Below are 19,608 nucleotides of genomic sequence, written 5' to 3'. Positions count from 1 at the left end.
GCACTGCGGGGGGCGGTGGGGGGGGAGGTCAGGTGGAATCGTGCTCCAGCTAGGATCTTGTCCTTGCTTGGCTCTTCCCCTGCGTTGTCCCGTGTCCCTCATGCTCTTCTCCTCCCCCAGTCAATCCTCTGTGCCTTCATCCCTGTGTTAATCTCTGCTTCTAGGGAATGGGACCTAAGACATTTGAAAATGCAGGTACCCAAAAGTCACCAACAAGGCACACTGACCAACAGAGAGAAAACTCATCTTCATCATCTTTGCAGAAAGGCTTTTGCACTTGAAAGCACGGAGCCTGACAATGAACATCTAGGGCGTTTTCTCATCACATGGGGGGATTGCAGATTGTAGCTGCAGCTCTGTTCACGTGGGGAATAAGTAACTTTCTCATAAGTAAACTCTTCTACCAGTAATGGCTATACAGTAATATGAGACTGAGTGGGTCAGGATTGGACATGGCTGGAGGATAGTGGCAAGGGTAACAAACAGCCAAGGAGGTAAAAATGGGCATCTCCGACAGTGCTTGCACTATTTTGGGGAGTAGATTCAGTAGTGGTCTGAGACCCTCAGAATGTACCCAGTCCCTGATATCTCTATGGAAATCTCCATAGTACCATTGCTTATGTTTGTATGATACATATGTTATACCTAAGGTAAAAATTCTGGCTTATGATAGCATTAGCAGAATCATTTAACATCACTTGAGTTATATGGTCAGTGTTAAATTTTATAGGTTCAGAAAAGTTTTTTTTTTTAAATGCATTTTTAAAAATTTATTTATTTATTTATTTCTGGCTGTGTTGGGTCTTTGTTTCTGTGCAAGGGCTTTCTGTAGTTGCGGCGAGCGGGGGCCACTCCTCATCGCGGTGAGCGGGCCTCTCACCACTGCGGCCTCTCCTGCTGTGTAGCACAAGCTCCAGACGCGCAGGCTCAGCAGTTGTGGCTCACGGGCCCAGTCGCTCCGTGGCATGTGGGATCCCCCCAGACCAGGGCTCTAACCCGTGTCCCCTGCACCGGCAGGCAGACTCCCAACCACTGCGCCACCAGGGAAGCTCAAGTTTTTTTTTTTAATAAAGAGCATCTTCCAGAAACCTACAGCAAATATCATAATTAATGGTGAATCGACAGAAGCATTATGAGCTATGTGCATTAATATGTCTTTGCTATTATTCAATATTGCACTAAGGGTCCTAGCCAATTTTACAAGAAAAGAGCAAATAAATAATAGGTATAAGGCAAATAAATAATAGGTATAAATATTTGAAATGAATAATGTAGATGATACGATTGCCTACATAGAAAATCCAAGAGAGTCCACCAGTAAACTTATTTGAACTAATATGTCAGTTCAGCAAGATGGGTAGGTACAAAATTAATGTACACAAATCAGGACCTCTCAGACTTCCAGTTCTTGAACAAATACCTAACTACAAGTTTAGGAATATTGGATAAACTATAATACAAACTGCTTTTAATGCATAGCTGAACCCATAAAAGAAAAAAGGAAGTATTTATATTCTGGAAGGAAATGGAGCTTGAAACTAGAGTGGTGAGAAAGTGAACTAACAGAATGTCTGATGGGGCAAAGGAGAGGTAGTGCAAGGAATCATTATGGGCCCAGGAACCTAAGTGCCTGGGTTTTAAGACCCACATGGGGGATCGGTAGGAAACTAGTCTGCAAAAGACAGGCAACTGGAATTAATATCACTACATAAAGCTGCACCATCAAGATCTTACCTTAAGTGAAAGAATGGATTCTGGAAGTCCACCTGCCACTGTGGGGATGGTTCTGGGTGGGGAAAAATTGTCTCCCCTCATAAATTCAATCATCCAGCCTGTTCCTTAGGAAGGTTTGCAGCCTATTTTATACTCACTATGTGGTCTAGAAAACTCCAAGATGAGAAACATAGTTAAAATTTGTCCCATGCCGCTGACATCACTGGGACACTTGAAAAACACAAGAGCAAAATGACCTTGGAGGATGATCCAAGAGCAGGAGCTACGAGAAATTCCCACAAATAAAGCCTGGTGAAGATGAGCCCACAAACCAAAATTAAAACACTCATTCCAAAATATTCCTCCAAGAGTCAGGGTCAGCAAACCATAATAATCAGGAGGATTAGAACCCTGGAAACTACAGATAGAACAATCTGGAAAAGGCTCTAGAATAAGATTTTAGAAATAAATAAAAACATAAAGGAATTGAATGCTTAAAAAATACTAGTTTAAAAAAAAAGACAAATTTTTAAAAATAGAAGCAAGTAGAACTCTTTGAAACTCTTCATCTGAGAGATAAAAACTAAAAATTTCTCAGAACTGGTAAAACACACCAACCCTCAGATTCAGGAAGCCCAATAAATCCCAGGCAGAATAAAGGAAAATAAACCCATACCTAGATAAACTATATGAAATCCAGAACACCAAAGGCAAAAAGCTTATCTTAATAGTGCCAGAGAGAAAAAACAATTACCTACAAAGGAATGGCAGTTTGCCTTACAGCTGGTTTCTCAACTCCACCAATGGAAATCAAAAGTCCTTCAAATAGGATTAGTATCTCCATATCACTAAGAATGTAATTGTCATCTTAGAATTCTAAATTCAGCAAAGCTCATTCAAGAATGAGGTGGAATAAAAGCCTTTTAAGATGAGGATTGAGAGAGTTCCCCACCTTTAGCTCTATTAAAAAAGAAAATCTCATCTATAAAAATGTCTGAGATTCAAAAAGGAATAGTAAGTAAAGAAATTTAAAAACAGGCTGTTAATCTAAACAAATTTCAACTGTATAAAACAGAAATAATGACAAGGTTGGGATACAAAAATAAGGGCCAATTAAAATCCTAAAACCCTAGCCAACAATGTAATGTAATGTAAGAAGGGAGAGGGGTAATTGGCATTAAATTTTTTCTATTGTTTGGAAGGAGGATATCGGCACTAATTTTATATTTTACTTTTTTTCTTTTCTTCTCTCTTCTTTCTTTTTTATTTCTTCTTTTCCCTCCCTTTCCCCTTCCTCCATCTTTCAGAATTGAACTATTCTAGATTCTTCATTCATGGCTCATTATCATAATTGGTCCACAAGAGGCCCCTCTCTTGCAAGTATATGTGTATACATTTGTATATATTCCCTTTTATTCCCCTTATTCCCTTCCACTCCCTTCCCCACCATAGATAACTACTGTACCATTTGATCTAGCCTTAAATTTGCATGTGTCCTTATAAAATATATAGTGTCATTTTGTGTGTGTATTTATTTTAATTCACATACATGGTATAGTACATAGTGCTACAGACAGCTTGATCCTACAATTAGCTGCCCAATCCAGAAACACTCTGGAGAGTGAACAGAAGTGCTGTTATTATTAATACTTCCAGAACAACAGGGAAACCCTGTTGGACCTATAATCATCTTAACTGAAGACCTTGTTCTTTTACTTAGTTTTTTTTCACTTGGTAGCATATTTTTAAGATATAATAATGACAATGACAATAATATTACTTGCTATATGGAAAACACCTTTGCAATTCTGTAAGGTAGACATTGTTATTATCCCCATTTAATGGGTGCGTGAACTGAAGCACAGAGAGATTAAGCAAATTGTACAAAGTCACACAACCAAAGAGGACTGAGCCAGTTTTGAACCTAAATTAGTCAGTCTGGCTCTGGAGTCTCTGCTATTAACCATAATACCATAGCTGCCTCTGAATACAAAGAGAATATTCTGAGGGACTTTGGCAGGACTGGTTGCATAGTGGTGAGCATAGCTGCCTTCCAACTGTTCTGAGGGTCTTAGTTCATAACTCAGGGGGAAGGTAGCTAAGGTTCCTACATTGCATCTGATGTTTTTTTTTTTTTTTAAGAGATATGCTCCCTGTACATTCACAGTAATTATTTTGGAATCTAGTCTTTGTTTTCAGATTCCTGGGGGATATTTTTCTTTTTCTTTTTTTAAATTTTTATTTATTTATTTTATTTATGGCTGCATTGGGTCTTCGTTTCTGTGCGAGGGCTTTCTCTTGTTGCGGCAAGTGGGGGCCACTCTTCATCACGGTGCGCGGGCCTCTCACTATCACGGCCTCTCTTGTTGTGGAGCACAGGCTCCAGACGCGCAGGCTCAGTAATTGTGGCTCACGGGCCTAGTTGCTCCGCGGCATGTGGGATCTTCCTAGACCAGGGCTCAAACCTGTGTCCCCTGTATTGGCAGGCAGATTCTCAACCACTGCGCCACCAGGGAAGCCTCGCATCTGATGTTTAATACGAGTTTTTGGTATATGACATTTCATTTTCCAAGAATTTTTATTCAAAAATAAGGTTTGATCTCTATAAAATTCTTTTCTGAATTTTTGAGGAAACTATATTTTTCCTTCTTTAGTCTGTCATTGTGAATTACACTGATAGATTTTTAAGAGGTTGTCTTATATTCCTAGAATGAACTTTAATCATGATATATTACTTTTTAATACACTGTTGGATTCAGTTAGCTGAATTAAGAATTTTTGCCAAATGGGCCTATAATTTACTTTTCTTCTAATGTACTTATTCAGCTTTTAAATATAAGTTACAGACAGCCTCATAAAATTAATTGCACAGTTTTCTCTGTATTTTCTGGAACAACTTGTGTAAGGCAGGAATTTCCCAAAGGTGTAGAAAAAATCACATCAAACATCTGAGCCTGGAGGTTTGGGGGAGGGAAGTCTCATTGATTACCATTTCTATTTCTTTAATTTGTCTATTCCAGTTTCTGTTTCTTCTGGCACCAAAATTGTCATTTCATATTTTTCCAGAAATATGTCCTTTTTGGTCTTGGTTTTCAAAACTTATTAACATATTGTTGTTAATATTTTTATTATAACACATTTTATTATGAACTATACATACAAACAAGACTATATGTAATTTATATGCACATGCACACACACACACACACACACACACACACATATATGTATACAGTTGAAAAAAATAATAGTAAAATGAAGGCCCATATGTATGCATCACCCATCTTAGGGCTGTTGTGTGTCCCCATCCCTCCCTTCCTGCCAATTCCATGCCCCTATATCTCTTCCAGTGATTTAAGAGAGATTTTTTCCAGGAATGCAAGATTGGTTTAACATTTGAAAATCAATCAGTAGAATTAACCATTTCAATAAAATAAAAGCAAAAAAAAAAAAACACCATATGATCATCTCAATAGATGCAGGAAAAGCATTTGATGAAATTCAATTATCCATTCATGATTTTTCTAAACTCTCAGCAAAATAGGAATAAAATATAATTCCTCAATATAATAAAGGCCACTATGAAAAAAATCTATAGACAAATTCATACTTAATTATGAAGGACTGAATCCTTTTTCCTTAGGCACAAGGTACAGATGTGTACTCTCACATCTTTTATTCAACGTAGTTCTCTGGTGGCTCTACCCATTACAACAAGGCAACAAAAAGAAAGAAAATCCACACAAATTGGGAAGGAAGAGGTAACAGTCTTTATTTGCAAACAATATGAATATCTACAAAGAAGAGCTTCCAGAATCCATGCCAAAACTACTAGAACTAAGTGAACTTAGCAAAGTCACAGGATACAAGGTCAATCGATAAAAATCAATTGTGTTTCTATGCTAGCAACTAGCCACAAACAACTGGAAATTGAAATAAAAATTCCATTTACAATAGTATCCAAAATATGAAATACTTAAGGGTAAATTTAATAAAATATGTTCAAGACCTGTATACTGAAAACTATAAAACATGGTTGAAGGAAATTAAAGAATAGCTGAATAAATGGAGAGATACATCATACTCAGGCACTAAAAGACTCAATATTGTTAAGATGTCAATTCCCTCTAAATCTATAGATTCAATGCAATCCTAATCAAAATTCCACCAGATTTTTTGGTAGAAATTGGCAGACTTATTCTAAAATTTGTATGGAAATGCAAATGACCATGTTTAGCCAAATCGATTTTGTAAAGGAAGAATATTCTGGAAGATTCATACTACCTGATTTCAAGACTTAATACAAAGCTGCAGTAATTGAGACAGCATGGTGTTGGCAGGAGGATTAATGGACTAGAATAGAGAATCCATAAGTAGACCCACACATGTGGTCAATTTTGATAAGGTCCCAAGGTAATTTGATGGGGAAAGAAAAGTCTTTTCAATAAATGGTGCTGGAATAACTTGATATCCACATGGGAACAAAATAAATATTAAAACTTACCTCATGCCATACATAAAAATTAACTTGTAATGGACCACAGATCTACATGTAAAAGTTACAACGATAAAATGCCTAGGAAAAAATTTAAAGTCTTTGCAAGCTTGGAGTGGACAAAGATTTTTTCAAATAGGCCACAAACTCACAAATGATGAAAGAGAAAATTGATAAATTAGACTTTATTAAAATTAAACATTTTTATTAAAATTAAACATTTTTAGTCTTCTAAAGACACCACTAATAAAATAAAAAGACAAGGCATAGACTGAGAGACAACATTCACAATACATATATCAAACAAGGATTTTTATCTGGACTATGTTTAAAAATTCTTGCAACTTAATAATAAGAAAAAAATTGGCCGAAAAAATTGAACACAAAAGAAGATATACAAATGGCAATTAAGCACATGAAAAGTGCTCAACATCATTAGTTATCAGGGAAATGTAGTTTCTTATAAAGGTAAACATAAGCTTATTGTTTGACCCAGGAATCCCATTCCTAGGCAGTTACCCAAAAGAAATGAAGTGATATGTCCACACAAAGAACTGTACATAATGCTCACAGCAGCTTGTTTTATAACATTCACAACTAGAAACAACCCAATTGTCCACAAGGAGATGAATAGATAAAGTATGTTATGTCCCTACAATGGAATACTACACTGTAATAAAAAGAAAGAAACCACTTATACACACACAATGTAGGTTGTTCTCAAAAGTATTACGTTTAGGGCTTCCCTGGTGGCGCAGTGGTTAAGAATCCGCCTGCCAATGCAGGGAACACGGGTTCGAGCCCTGGTCTGGGAGGATCCCACATGCCGCGGAGCAACTGGGCCCGTGAGCCACAATTACTGAGCCTGCGCGTCTGGAGCCTGTACTCCGCAATGGGAGAGGCTGGGACAGTGAGAGGCCTGCGCACCGCGATGAAGAGTGGCCCCCACTCGCCGCAACTGGAGAAAACCCTCGCACAGAAACGAAGACCCAACACAGCCAAAAATAAAATTAATTAATTAATTAATTAAAAATAAATAAATAAAAATTTAAAAAAGTATTACGTTTAGTCAAAGAAGCCAGACACAAAAGACAACATACTGTATGATTCCATTTATATGGCATTCTAGAATGTGCATCTATGGTGACAAAAAAACCCCACATTAATTGTTACTGGGGGCCAGGGTAGGGCTGACTGACAGCAAAGGGTACAAAGGAACTTCTGAGGGTAATGGAAATGTACTGTGTCTTGATTGTGGTGCTGGTTTCACAGGTGTATACCTTTGTCAAAACTCATGAAACCGTAGACTTTATTTTTTTTTATTTTTATTTTCTACATACATACAAACACACGTTTTATTGGACAGACTATTAAGTGGCCACAGCCCACACATTCACATACAATATGATATGTACGCACATCCCCTTTACACTGTGCAACTATAACAACTCAATGACATATTTTAAAGAATGCTTTCATTGTTATTTAAATATATATGTTCTTTTTTTAAAAACACCTTTATTGGAGTATAATTGCTTTACAATGGTGTGTTAGTTTCTGCTTTATAACAAAGTGAATCAGCTATATGTATACATATATCCCCATATCCCCTCCCTCTTGCGTCTCCCTCCCACCCTCCCTATCCCACCCCTCTAGGTGGTCACAAAGCACCGAGCTGATCTCCCTGTGCTATGTGGCTGCTTCCCACTAGCTATCTATTCTACATTTGGTAGTGTATATATGTCAGTGCTACTCTCTCATTTCATCCTAGCTTACCTTTCCCCCTCCCCGTGTCCTCAAACCCATTCTCTACGTCTGCGTCTTTATTCCTGTCCTGACCCTAGGTTCTTCAGAACTTTTTTTTTTTTTTTTTTTAGATTCCATATATATGTGTTAGCACACGGTATTTGTTTTTCTCTTTCTGACTTACTTCACTCTGTATGGCAGACTCTAGGTCCATCCACCTCACTACAAATAACTCAATTTCGTTTCTTTTTATGGCTGAGTAATATTCCATTGTATATATGTGCCACATCTTCTTTATCCATTCATCTGTCGATGGACACTTAGGTTGCTTCCATGTCCTGGTTATTGTAAATAGAGCTGCAATGAACATTTTGGTACATGACTCTTTTTGAATTATGGTTTTCTCAGGGTGTATGCCCAGTAATGGGATTGCTGGGTGGTATGGTAGTTCTATTTTTAGTTTTTAAAGGAACCTCCATACTGTTCTCCATAAAGGCTGTATCAATTTACATTCCCACCAACAGTGCAAGAGGGTTCCCTTTTCTCCACACCCTCTCCAGCATTTATTGTTTCTAGATTTTTTCATGATGGCCATTCTGATGGGTGTGAGGTGATACCTCATTGTAGCTTTGATTTGCATTTCTCTAATGATTAGTGATGTTGAAAATTCTTTCATGTGTTTGTTGGCAATCTGTATATCTTTCATGAAATGTCTATTTAGGTATTCTGCCCATTTTTGGATTGGGTTTTTTGTATATCTTTCATGAAATGTCTATTTAGGTATTCTGCCCATTTTTGGATTGGGTTTTTTGTTTTTTTGATATTGAGCTGCATGAGCTGCTTATAAATTTTGGAGATTAATCCTTTGTCAGTTGCTTCATTTGCAAATATTTTCTCCCATTCTGAGGGTTGTCTTTTCGTCTTGTTTCATTAGGTCCCATTTGTTTATTTTTGTTTTAATTTCCATTACTCTAGGAGGTGGATCAAAAAAGATCTTGCTGAGATTTATGTCAAAGAGGGTTCTTCCTATGTTTTCCTCTAAGAGTATTATAGTGTCCATTCTTACATTTAGGTCTCTAATCCATTTTGAGTTTATTTTTGTGTATGGTGGTAAGGAGTGTTCTAATTTCATTCTTTTACATGTAGCTGTCCAGTTTTCCTAGCACCACTTATTGAAGAGACTGTCTTTTCTCCATTGTATGTCTTTGCCTCCTTTGTCATAGATTAGTTGACCATAGGTGCATGGGTTTATCGCTGGGCTTTCTATCCTGTTCCATTGATCTATATTTCTGTTTTGGGGCCAGTACCATACTGTCTTGATTAGTGTAGCTTTGTAGTATAGTCTGAAGTCAGGGAGCCTGATTCCTCCAGCTCCGTTTTTCTTTCACAAGATTGCTTTGGCTATTAGGGGTCCTTCGTGTTTCCATACAAATTGTGCAATTTTTTCTTCTAGTTCTGTGAAAAATGCCAGTGGTAGTTTGATAGGGATTGCATTGAATCTGTAGATTGCTTTGGGTAGTAGAGTCATTTTCACAATGTTGAGTCTTCCAATCCAAGAACATGGTATATCTCTCCATCTGTTTGTAGCATCTTTAATTTCTTTCATCAGCGTCTTATAGCTTTCTGCATACAGGTCTTTTGTCTCCTTAGGTAGGTTTATTCCTAGGTATTTTAGTCTTTTTGTTACAATGGTAAATGGGAGTGTTTCCTTAATTTCTCTTTCAGATTTTTCATCATTAGTGTATAGGAATGCAAGAGATTTCTGTGCATTAATTTGGTATCCTGCTACTTTACCAAATTCATTGATTAGCTCTAGCAGTTGTCTGGTAACATCTTTAGAATTCTCTACGTATAGTATCATGTCATTTGCAAACAGTGACAGTTTTACTTCTTCTTTACTGATTTTGATTCCTTTTATTTATTTTTCTTCTCTGATTGCTGTGGCTAAAGGTTCCAAAACTATGTTGAATAACAGTGGTGAGAGTGGGCAACCTTGTCTTGTTCCTGATCTTAGTGGAAATGGTTTCAGTTTTTCACCATTGAGAACGATGTTGGCTGTGTGTTTGTCATATATGGCCTTTATTATGTTGAAGTAAGTTTCCCTCTATGCCTACTTTCTGGAGGATTTTTATCATAAATGGGTTTTGAATTTTGTTGGAAGCTTTTTCTGCATCTACTGAGATTATCATATGGTTTTTATCCTTCAATTTGTTAATATGGTGTACCACATTGATTGGTTTGCATATATTGAGGAATCCTTGCATTCCTGGGATAAACCCCACTTGATCATGGTGTATGATCCTTTTAATGTGCTGTTGGATTCTGTTTGCTAGTATTTTGTTGAGGATTTTTGCATCTATGTTCATCAGTGATATTGGCCTGTAGTTTTCTTTCTTTGTGACATCTTTGTCTGGTTTTGGTATCAGGGTGATGGTGGCCTGGTAGAATGAGTTTGGGTGTGTTCCTCCCTCTGCAATATTTTGGAAGAGTTTGAGAAGGATAGGTGTTAGCTCTTCTCTAAATATTTGATAGAATTCACCTGTGAAGCCATCTGGTCCTGGGCTTTTTTGTTTGTTGGAAGGTTTTTAATCACAGTTTCAATTTCAGTGCTTGTGATTGGTCTGTTTATATTTTCTATTTCTTCCTGGTTCAGTCTCGGCAGGTTGTGCATTTCTAAGAATCTGTCCATTTCTTCCAGGTTGTCCATTTTATTGGCATAGAGTTGCTTGTGGTAATCTCTCATGATCTTTTGTATTTCTGCAGTGTCAGTGGTTACTTCTTTTTCATTTCTAATTCTATTGATTTGAGTGTTCTCCCTTTTTCTCTTGATGAGTCTGGCTAATGGTTTATCAATTTTGTTTATCTTCTCAAAGAACCGGCTTTTAGTTTCATTGATTTTTGCTATTGTTTCCTTCATTTCTTTTTCATTTATTTCTGATCTGATCTTTATGATTTCTTTCTTTCTGCTAGCTTTGGGGTTTCTTTGTTCTTCTTTCTCTAATTGCTTCAGGTGCAAGGTTAGGTTGTTTATTCGATATGTTTCCTGTTTCTTGAGGTAGGCTTGTATTGCTATAAACTTCCCTCTTAGCACTGCTTTTGCTGCGTCCCACAGGTTTTGGGTCGTCGTGTCTCCATTGCCATTTGTTTCTAGGTATTTTTTGATTTCCCCTTTGATTTCTTCAGTGATCACTTCGTTATTAAGTAGTGTATTGTGTAGACTCCATGTGTTTGTATTTTTTACCGATCTTTTCCTGTAATTGATATCTAGTCTCATAGCGTTGTGGTCAGAAAAGTTACTTGATACGATTTCAATTTTCTTAAATTTACCAAGGTTTGATTTGTGACCCAAGATATGATCTATCCTGGAGAATGTTCCATGAGCACTTGAGAAAAATGTGTATTCTGTTGTTTTGGGGTGGAATGTCCTATAGATATCAATTAAGTCCATCTTGTTTAATGTATCATTTAAAGCTTGTGTTTCCTTATTTATTTTCATTTTGGATGGTCTGTCCATTGGAGAAAGTGGGGTGTTAAAGTCCCCTACTATGATTGTGTTGCTGTCATTTTCCCCTTTTATGGCTGTTAGTATTTGCCTTATGTATTGAGGTGCTCCTGTGTTGGGTGCATAAATATTTACAATTGTTATACCTTCCTCTTGGATCGATCCCTTGATCATTATATAGTGTCCTTCTTTGTCTCTTGTAATAGTCTTTATTTTAAAGTCTATTTTGTCTGATATGAGAATTGCTACTCCAGCTTTCTTTTGATTTCCATTTGCATGGAATAGCTTTTTCCATCCCCTCACTTTCAGTCTGTATGTGTCTCTAGGTCTGAAGTGGGTCTCTTGTAGACAGAATATATATGGGTCTTGTTTTTGTATCCATTCAGCCAGCCTGTGTCCTTTGGTGGGAGCATTTAATCCATTTACATTCAAGGTAATTATCGATATGTATGTTCCTATTCCCATTTTCTTAAATGTTTTGGGTTTGTTATTGCAGGTGTTTTCCTTCTCTTGTGCTTCTTGCCTAGAGAAGTTCCTTTAGCATTTGTTGTAAAGCTGGTTTGGTGGTGCTGAACTCTCTCAGCTTTTGCTTGTCTGTAAAGGTTTTAATTTCTCCATCGAATCTGAATGAGATCCTTGCTGGGGAGAGTAATCTTGGTTGTAGGTTTTTCTCCTTCATCACTTTAAGTATATCCTGCCACTGCCTTCTGGCTTGCAGAGTTTCTGCTGAAAGATCAGATGTTAACCTTATGGGGATTCCCTTGTGTGTTATTTGTTGTTTTTCCCTTGCTGCTTTTAATATATTTTCTTTATATTTAATTTTTGACAGTTTGATTAATATGTGTCTTGGCATGTTTCTCCTTGGATTTGTCCTGTATGGGACTCTCTGTGCTTCCAGAACTTGATTAACTATTTCCTTTCCCATATTAGGGAAGTTTTCAACTATAATCTCTTCAAATATTTTCTCAGTCCCTTTATTTTTCTCTTCTTCTTCTGGGACCCCTATAATTCAAATGTTGGTGCGTTTAATGTTGTCCCAGAGGTCTCTGAGACTGTCCTCAGTTCTTTTCATTCTTTTTTCTTTATCCTGCTCTGCAGTAGTTATTTCCACCATTTTATCTTCCAGGTCACTTATCCTTTCTTCTGCCTCAGTTATTCTGCTATTGATCCCATCTAGAGTATTTTTAATTTCATTTATTGTGTTTTTCATCGTTGCTTGGTTCCTCTTTAGTTCTTCTACGTCCTTGTTAAATGTTTCTTGCATTTTGTCTATTCTATTTCCAAGATTTGGGATCATCCTTACTATCATTATTCTGAATTCTTTTTCAAGTAGACTACCTATTTCCTCTTCATTTGTTAGGTCTGGTGTGTTTTGACCCTGCTCCTTCATCTGCTGTGTGTTTTTCTGTCTTCTCATTTTGCTTAACTTACTGTGTTTGGGGTCTCCTTTTTGCAGGCTGCTGGTTTGTAGTTCCCATTGTTTTTGGTGTCTGTCCCCAGTGGCTAAGGTTGGTTCAGTGGGTTCTGTAGGCTTCCTGTTGGAGGGGACTAGTGCCTGTGTTGTGGTGGATGAAGTTGGATCTTGTCTTTCTGGTTGGCAGGTCCACGTCTGGTGGTGTGTTTTGGGGTGTCTGTGGCCTTATTATGATTTTAGGCAGCCTCTCTGCTAATGGATGGGGCTGTGTTCCTGTCTTGCTACTTGTTTGGCATAGGGTGTCCAGCACTGTAGCTTGCTGGTCGTTGAGTGAAGCTGGGTCTTGATATTGAGATGGAGATCTCAGAGATTTTTGCCATTTGGTATTACGTGGAGCTGGGAGGTCTCTTGTGGACCAGTGTCCTGAAGTTGGCTTTCCCACCTCAGAGGCATGGCCCTGATGCCTGGCTGGAGCACCAAGAGCCTTTCATCCACACGGCTTTTGGGAGGTGTGACGTTTTCTGCCAGCGTTCAGTGGGTGTTCTGTAGGAGCAGTTCCACGTGTAGACGTGTTTCTACTGTATCTTGATGAGGAATGCCGCGACGCGACGATGGCGTGACCAGAAGTGCTCTATAATTTTTAATGAGGTATAAAAACACTAAAACCATGTTACATGCCTGCATGATTTTAGTAGTTTGCTAAAAGAAATTTGTATAACTTCCCTGATCCGACTAGATTAATTCAGGAAGGACCATTACTCACCATGGGTCCAGAGGTTCAGCTTATCTGCAGTGTGGATGACCCCTTCCAGAACTGGGAGCCATGCCTTGTGCAGTAAAGCCCATTCCCCCTACACTGAAAAGTCAAGAACTGAGACTTATGGACCCACCAAGAGAAGCATGAGGACTGCTCACGTCCAGGGTCATGGCCTGAGCCAGAAGTGAGGGCCCTGCCAAGAGCTCTTCACTCCAGTGGCTCACTGACCACTGAGTATGTTCCTCTTTGTGTGTATTAACCCACTGAACAGCCACAGAAATAAGCAAGGAAGTAAGAGATGCCCCAGACTAAAGAACTGGCAGGAATGGTAAGATTAGAGATCATAGACAATTCAGAGCCATTTTTTTCTTCCATCAGTATCTGGAGATTCCTGCAGTATAAACTGAGAAATCAGGATAATACAGCAGGGAGGGCAGCAGTCAGTTTACACTGAGGGTCTCTTTATTTCTGACCATTCGTTTACAACCATCTACCCAGGGATAACTCCAACACGTGGGTCTCAAGACTCAATCCACCTCCAGAAATTTAGGTTCATATTTCTAACTCTATAAGACACATTTCCCCAAAAGGCCTATTACCTGTCAGAGTCAACTTTTCCCTCTGCATTCCTGCACCCTCCCTTAATCACTTTTTCTTCTCCCATTCACATTGAGCAGATGTCTGAAACCATGGTTCTGTTTTCCCTTCATGATGGAACTATGTCCTAGATATCTGTTTCCAAGTGCTCAGAAGAAAGCTTTTAGATGCACCCAAGTAGTTAGGGGTATTTCAGCGGTATATGATGGGCTGGGGATGATAGAATATGTTATCTCCACAGTGAAGACAGGGGCTGGAACTAACCCAGATGATCCTGGGATGTCCTAAGACTCTCAGAATCTCAAACAGTTCAGCCTGACACTGGGCAAATTTTCCCAGTTGGAGGATCCCCTGAGAGCTGTAACTCTCCTGAGGGACAGGATACAGCTCTTGACTTAAACTGGGCAGCCCGGAGGTGTGTCGCAGCAGCTTCTCCATGATGGCCATGGAGATGAGGTTTCCACGCAGACTGAAGAACATGAGCTGAGAGCAGCGGCTCAGGGATTGCAAGATGGCTTCGAGGTGAGAGTCCCTGATCCCACATTGCTCTAAATACAGTTCCTGGAGGGTGGCTGCAACTTTCTCCAACAGAACTGGGAGGAGCTCAGGACTAGAGTAGGTCAGGGTGACGCCACTCAGATCCAGGCCCTTTAGCTCACTGATGTTCGGACACTGGGACAGATGGCTCAAGTCTGAATCCGAAAGGAGGCAGTGAGTTATTGCAAGGTTGTCCAAGGGGGTCATCAGGCACCTGGGGAGAAACAGAGCAATTAGGTCTTAGAAACCGATGTGGAAGTTGGCCTCAAGTAGGGAGACAAGTGATTTGCCCAAGCCCAAGGTTAGTCTGATCATCTGATAATGATCAATACCCAGAATGCCCAGTCTCATTTTAACCTGAGTCCTTTCACCTTCCTGTGTGACTGAGTCAAGTTGAAAGCTCTCTTTCCTCATTAGTCAAGCATACAAAAACTTACTACACTTCTTATGAGAATGAACGAAGATAATGGAGTACACTAGAACACACTCAGGGGAGAGCCTGACACCTTGTCTCAGTAAAGAGTGGGCATCACTGAATTTTAATAGTAAGATACATACATAAAATGCTTCCTACTCAGGTTTCCTTCAGCCCATGTTTGGCCCACAGGCATGCATATCTCAGGCCAGGTAAGCCTTCTGGGTGACATGCATAGTGGACCAACCAGGGCAAGATCTCACAACATCAACTGAGGTTGCCAGTCTGCAAGAGCTCAGTTACATTCCTGCATCATCTGCAAACCATCTACCAATTTTTATTCTGCTTTAGGCTCCTGCTCTAGTATGATCATCTCCAGAATCTCTCATTATCCATATATTAATTACCTTATCAGGAGAAAAAAACAACCTTTTACAAACAGGGAATTTGAGACAGACTCATTGTGGTCACAACACTGGTGAGCACAGAGCTTCCATTTAGAAATGCTCAGGCCTGATGGAGTTTTCCCTCTTCAATGCCCCCTTCCCTTAGTTATTTTCCTAATTCATCTAAACCAAGATATCTCTTCCTAAAGAAGAAATCATATACCCACACCACTAGATCCTAACCCCTAGTCTATAGCTTCCTAGCAGGGTGTCCCTTTCTGGAGGCTCTATCCCAGTTTGGGCCCCTACCTTGATTTGGGTGGTTATGTGATACCACAGTTCAGGACAGAGAGAAGCAAAAGGGACAGTGCTTTTGATATTCTAGTGTTGTGTTCGCTGTTACCTGGCCAGTGGTTCACACTCACCTGAGTATCTGGTCCAGGCAGCCTTCAAGGTAGGAGGGAGATTCCAGATGGAGATCCCGGAGGCGGTGCAGCCTGAGGAACTGAGAGGTAATCTGGGCAAAGTGCTGCTGTTCCTGCTCCCCAGGTGCAGACAGGTGGATGTGGGAGAGAAGGAGTCTCTGCACATTACTCATCTGGCCCAGGAGAGGAGCAAACATGGCCAGGGTGGACAGATGCCAGGTGCAATTCACTTGCACCTCCTGGATACAGTCCAGCTGCACCATACTCAGGACCTTCCTAGTATTTTCCATGGGAAATGAAAGAATCCTCAGCTTCTTACAGCACAGGTGTATGGAAGCTTTTCTCTGCTCTACCCACCTGATGAGGTAGGTGAGGAATCCATCCAGGGTCCTTTCCTTGAGATGAAGTTCTATGAATACCTCCAAGGGAGCCACGGGCTGTTTTGTCCTTGACCTGTCCTCAGCCACTTGTGCCATCAGTGAGCTTGAACATCCATGGGCCCTGTCTCCAGACCACATTCTCCAGAAGTCCTGGCTGGTATTCCTTAAATCCAGCACCCGCAGTTTGCACCTCCTGTGGGAAAACAGCAGATTGGCAGCTATGGTTAAGATCCACACAAAATGAAAGCACAGTCTCAGAATTTAGGCAACACTCAGACTTCCCACCTGAGCTTTTACTTCACATCCCTGACATCATCTGCTGTCTTGCCCTCTTCTTCCCTCTCTGCCTCACATTCCTCCATCTCCTTTCCCCTTCCATCCTTCCTGGCTTTCTACACCTATTACCCTTACGCATCCCTGGCTGATACATGTACTTTCAGGCTCCCCTGCATCTTAGGCGCTCATACACTGCTGGAAGGCATTTCCCAAAATGAGCTCAGCAATGGCCAAGTCTCTGTGTTTCTTCATTGGCATCATCAGAAGCCTCTGTTCCATCCCTTGTCCATCCACTCTCCTGACTTCAGCTTTCTCTTCAGGGCTGCCCTAAACCTTACTAGACTACCTTGATCAGACTCACCTGGGATGATCTTTCTGTGCAAGCAGGATATCAAGCCCATCCAGCACTGCTTGTAAGGTTCCCAGATGAGGCATCTTCATTAGGCCCCCCAGAGGCAGGCGGACAAAGGGCCAGGCTTGCACCATGGCCTTCAGGGTCTCGCTGTATCTCCCATAGAAGGCCTCCATGAACAGTGGGGAGAGGAGCTCTGTGGGCAGATCCTTCAGAGCCGTGATGGCCGAGGCCTCATCCCTCAGCAAGCTCATTCCCGCCAGGTCCAGGAGTCTCAGGGGGTTCTGGACACTCATAGTGACTCTGCTCCTAAAGGAATCCTGTGGAAACTTGCAGGGAACAAGGAATCTTTCTCAGGTTAAGCATGATCACCCCTTACTCGGTCTCCCCACCCTTCAGAAGAACCAACTCAGAGCCAAAGTCACTGCTCTAGCAGTGGTGGAAGAGCCTCAGTTTAGCAGAATTCCACTCTGGGTTCAGTGGGCCCAAAGCCATAGCTCTGCCCCTATGGGCACCAGAACAAGCTTCTCACAAGTACCAAGGAGGAAGAAACCCAACCACTCGTCCATCCATTTCCATTCACTGCTTTGCTCAATTAGGTTGCACTGGAAAGTGGGTACAATGAGCCTGAAGGCTGACCCCAGTCTTTTTTGGGGAAAACTTTTCAGACCACCACTTAGGGCCCTAAAACTATGGGAATAGGAGCATCTTGTGGCCCAACACAGACTCCAATCTCAGTTTCCACAGTTAACTGCACTGGGAAAGATGAAGCAGATATGCCTAAAATGAATGCCGTTTGTGCAAACTAAATCTTTTTCTTTCTTTCTTTCTTTTTTTTTTTTTTAATCTTTTGGCCACACCACAAGGCATAGGGATCTTAGTTCCCCAACCAGGGCTTGAACCCGTGCCCCCTGCATTGGGGGCGTGGAGTCTTAACCACTGGACCACCAGGGAAGTCCCTGTCCAAACTAAAGCTTTTTAATGTAAAACAGTAAAATTCCAAACAGATGTTTTCATTAAAAAATAAAATCTGGTTGGTTAAGGTATTTTTAAATGATATAAACCAAAGTACAAATCAAGATGTTTGGGATTAAGGCAAAATTACACTTAGAGGCAGAATCAAAGCCTTACATTTGTACATCTGAAAAGAAAGAAAATCTTCCTGCCATCCATAGCTGCATGCCACCATTCAAAACCTGCTGACCGTACAAAAGATGAGAGTGTCTTTAGCTGAGGTCTGTCACTTACCAGCTCTGATGTGGCAGGGTGCTCAGACCTCAGCCGGGGTGGAGAACCCAGGCAGTGACTCCAGAGAAAGAAGTTTCTGCATCTCTTCTTTGGTGCCTGAGGCTTTTATAGACCTTTTAAATCACATCTTCCCCCTTTGCAACTACTACCATCCAATCAGAAAGCGATGCCTGATTAGATTCCAGACCGGCCATCATGTTAATCCTGATTGGATCTTTGCCTATAACCAGATGAATTGATTGAATCTGGTATTCATTCAGGAGGGAATAAATGGGGGGAGGGGATTCAAGGACTCAATCATTGATTCACTGCACAAACATTGATTGAGTTTTACTAATAGGGTCAGTTATAGCCATGGGTGTGAGACAGGGAAGAGATTATTGGTTCCTGACATTGGAAAGATAAAACAAAACTTGAAAGCATCATTGTTGGGGAACCTTTGGCCAGATCAACTTAATCAAAATGTCCCACAATTAAAGCGACTTCAAAAACACGGTGGGGTCATTCGCAAAGGAAACAACATAAACTCCTATCTGTATCAAGTTGTCACTTAGATTTTACATCAGAAACATAGCAGATTATGAGCCTATTCAGGGAGCAAGGGAAATGCAATTGGAGATGTCCATGGTCCCCTAAGCTAAAGTCAGGGCTGCTCTGAAAGAAGTCAGGTCAAAATCACAATAAGGAGTAAGGGTGGGGACTGAGCAGTGTGGAGTAGGTCATTCCTAAAGGCACCCTTTGAATGACCCAAACAGTGTGAAATATTTTTTTTTCTCTTGGGGAAGAGGGAGACTAAAAGACTTTTCTCTTGGTGGAGTTTAGAAATTAAAAAGGGAAACAAGTGTCATGTTTGGGGTGTTTCCTTCCAGAAAGATGAGATCAGCACAGCAAACTGGCATGAAAAGACTAAATCTGAGAATGTGAGCAGAGGGAGAGGCTGTGAACCCTGGGAATTCAGGCATTTCCGAGACTGAGAGCCACTGAGGGTGGGCACTGTGGGCTGTTTGGGAACTTGGACCCAGGGGGAGACATGAACATGGATAAGTTGCACTAAACTCTGTCCTCATCGTGGCAGCTGCTACCAATAAACATTTTCTTTTAGGTTCTTCCCACAGAGGACGATTCCCGATGGCAATTAGCCACAGCCTTTGTCCAGGACCTTTGGCAGCTGAACCACTACCCCATTGGTTCCTGTCCAAGTATATTCTGATAATTACTATTTCCTCAAAATTAAGAAAGTTCAACACAAGTTCTGATCAAAGTGACACCATTAGGCACAGAAATAAAATTTTGTTCTTCTCATATTAAGCACTGTTCAAAAATACCAACACCTTTCCCTACAAAGTTCAGAAGCTATATTTGGTG

General features: G+C 40.3%; 1 protein-coding gene across 1 annotated transcript; it reads right to left on the bottom strand.

The window, feature by feature from the left end:
* Positions 1–14,416: 14,416 nt before the first annotated feature.
* LOC132348392 (PRAME family member 8-like) lies at positions 14,417–17,291 on the bottom strand. Its single transcript, XM_059895794.1, has 3 exons — positions 17,005–17,291; positions 15,988–16,560; positions 14,417–14,975 (listed from the first exon to the last, which is right to left on the bottom strand). Exons 1-3 carry the CDS (start codon positions 17,289–17,291, stop codon positions 14,417–14,419), a joined length of 1,419 nt encoding a protein of 472 aa, XP_059751777.1.
* Positions 17,292–19,608: the final 2,317 nt, after the last annotated feature.

Source organism: Balaenoptera ricei, chromosome 1 (assembly GCF_028023285.1).
Source record: "Balaenoptera ricei isolate mBalRic1 chromosome 1, mBalRic1.hap2, whole genome shotgun sequence".
Classification (NCBI taxonomy): Eukaryota; Metazoa; Chordata; class Mammalia; order Artiodactyla; family Balaenopteridae; genus Balaenoptera; species Balaenoptera ricei.
This window is presented reverse-complemented; position numbering and strand designations above follow the sequence as displayed.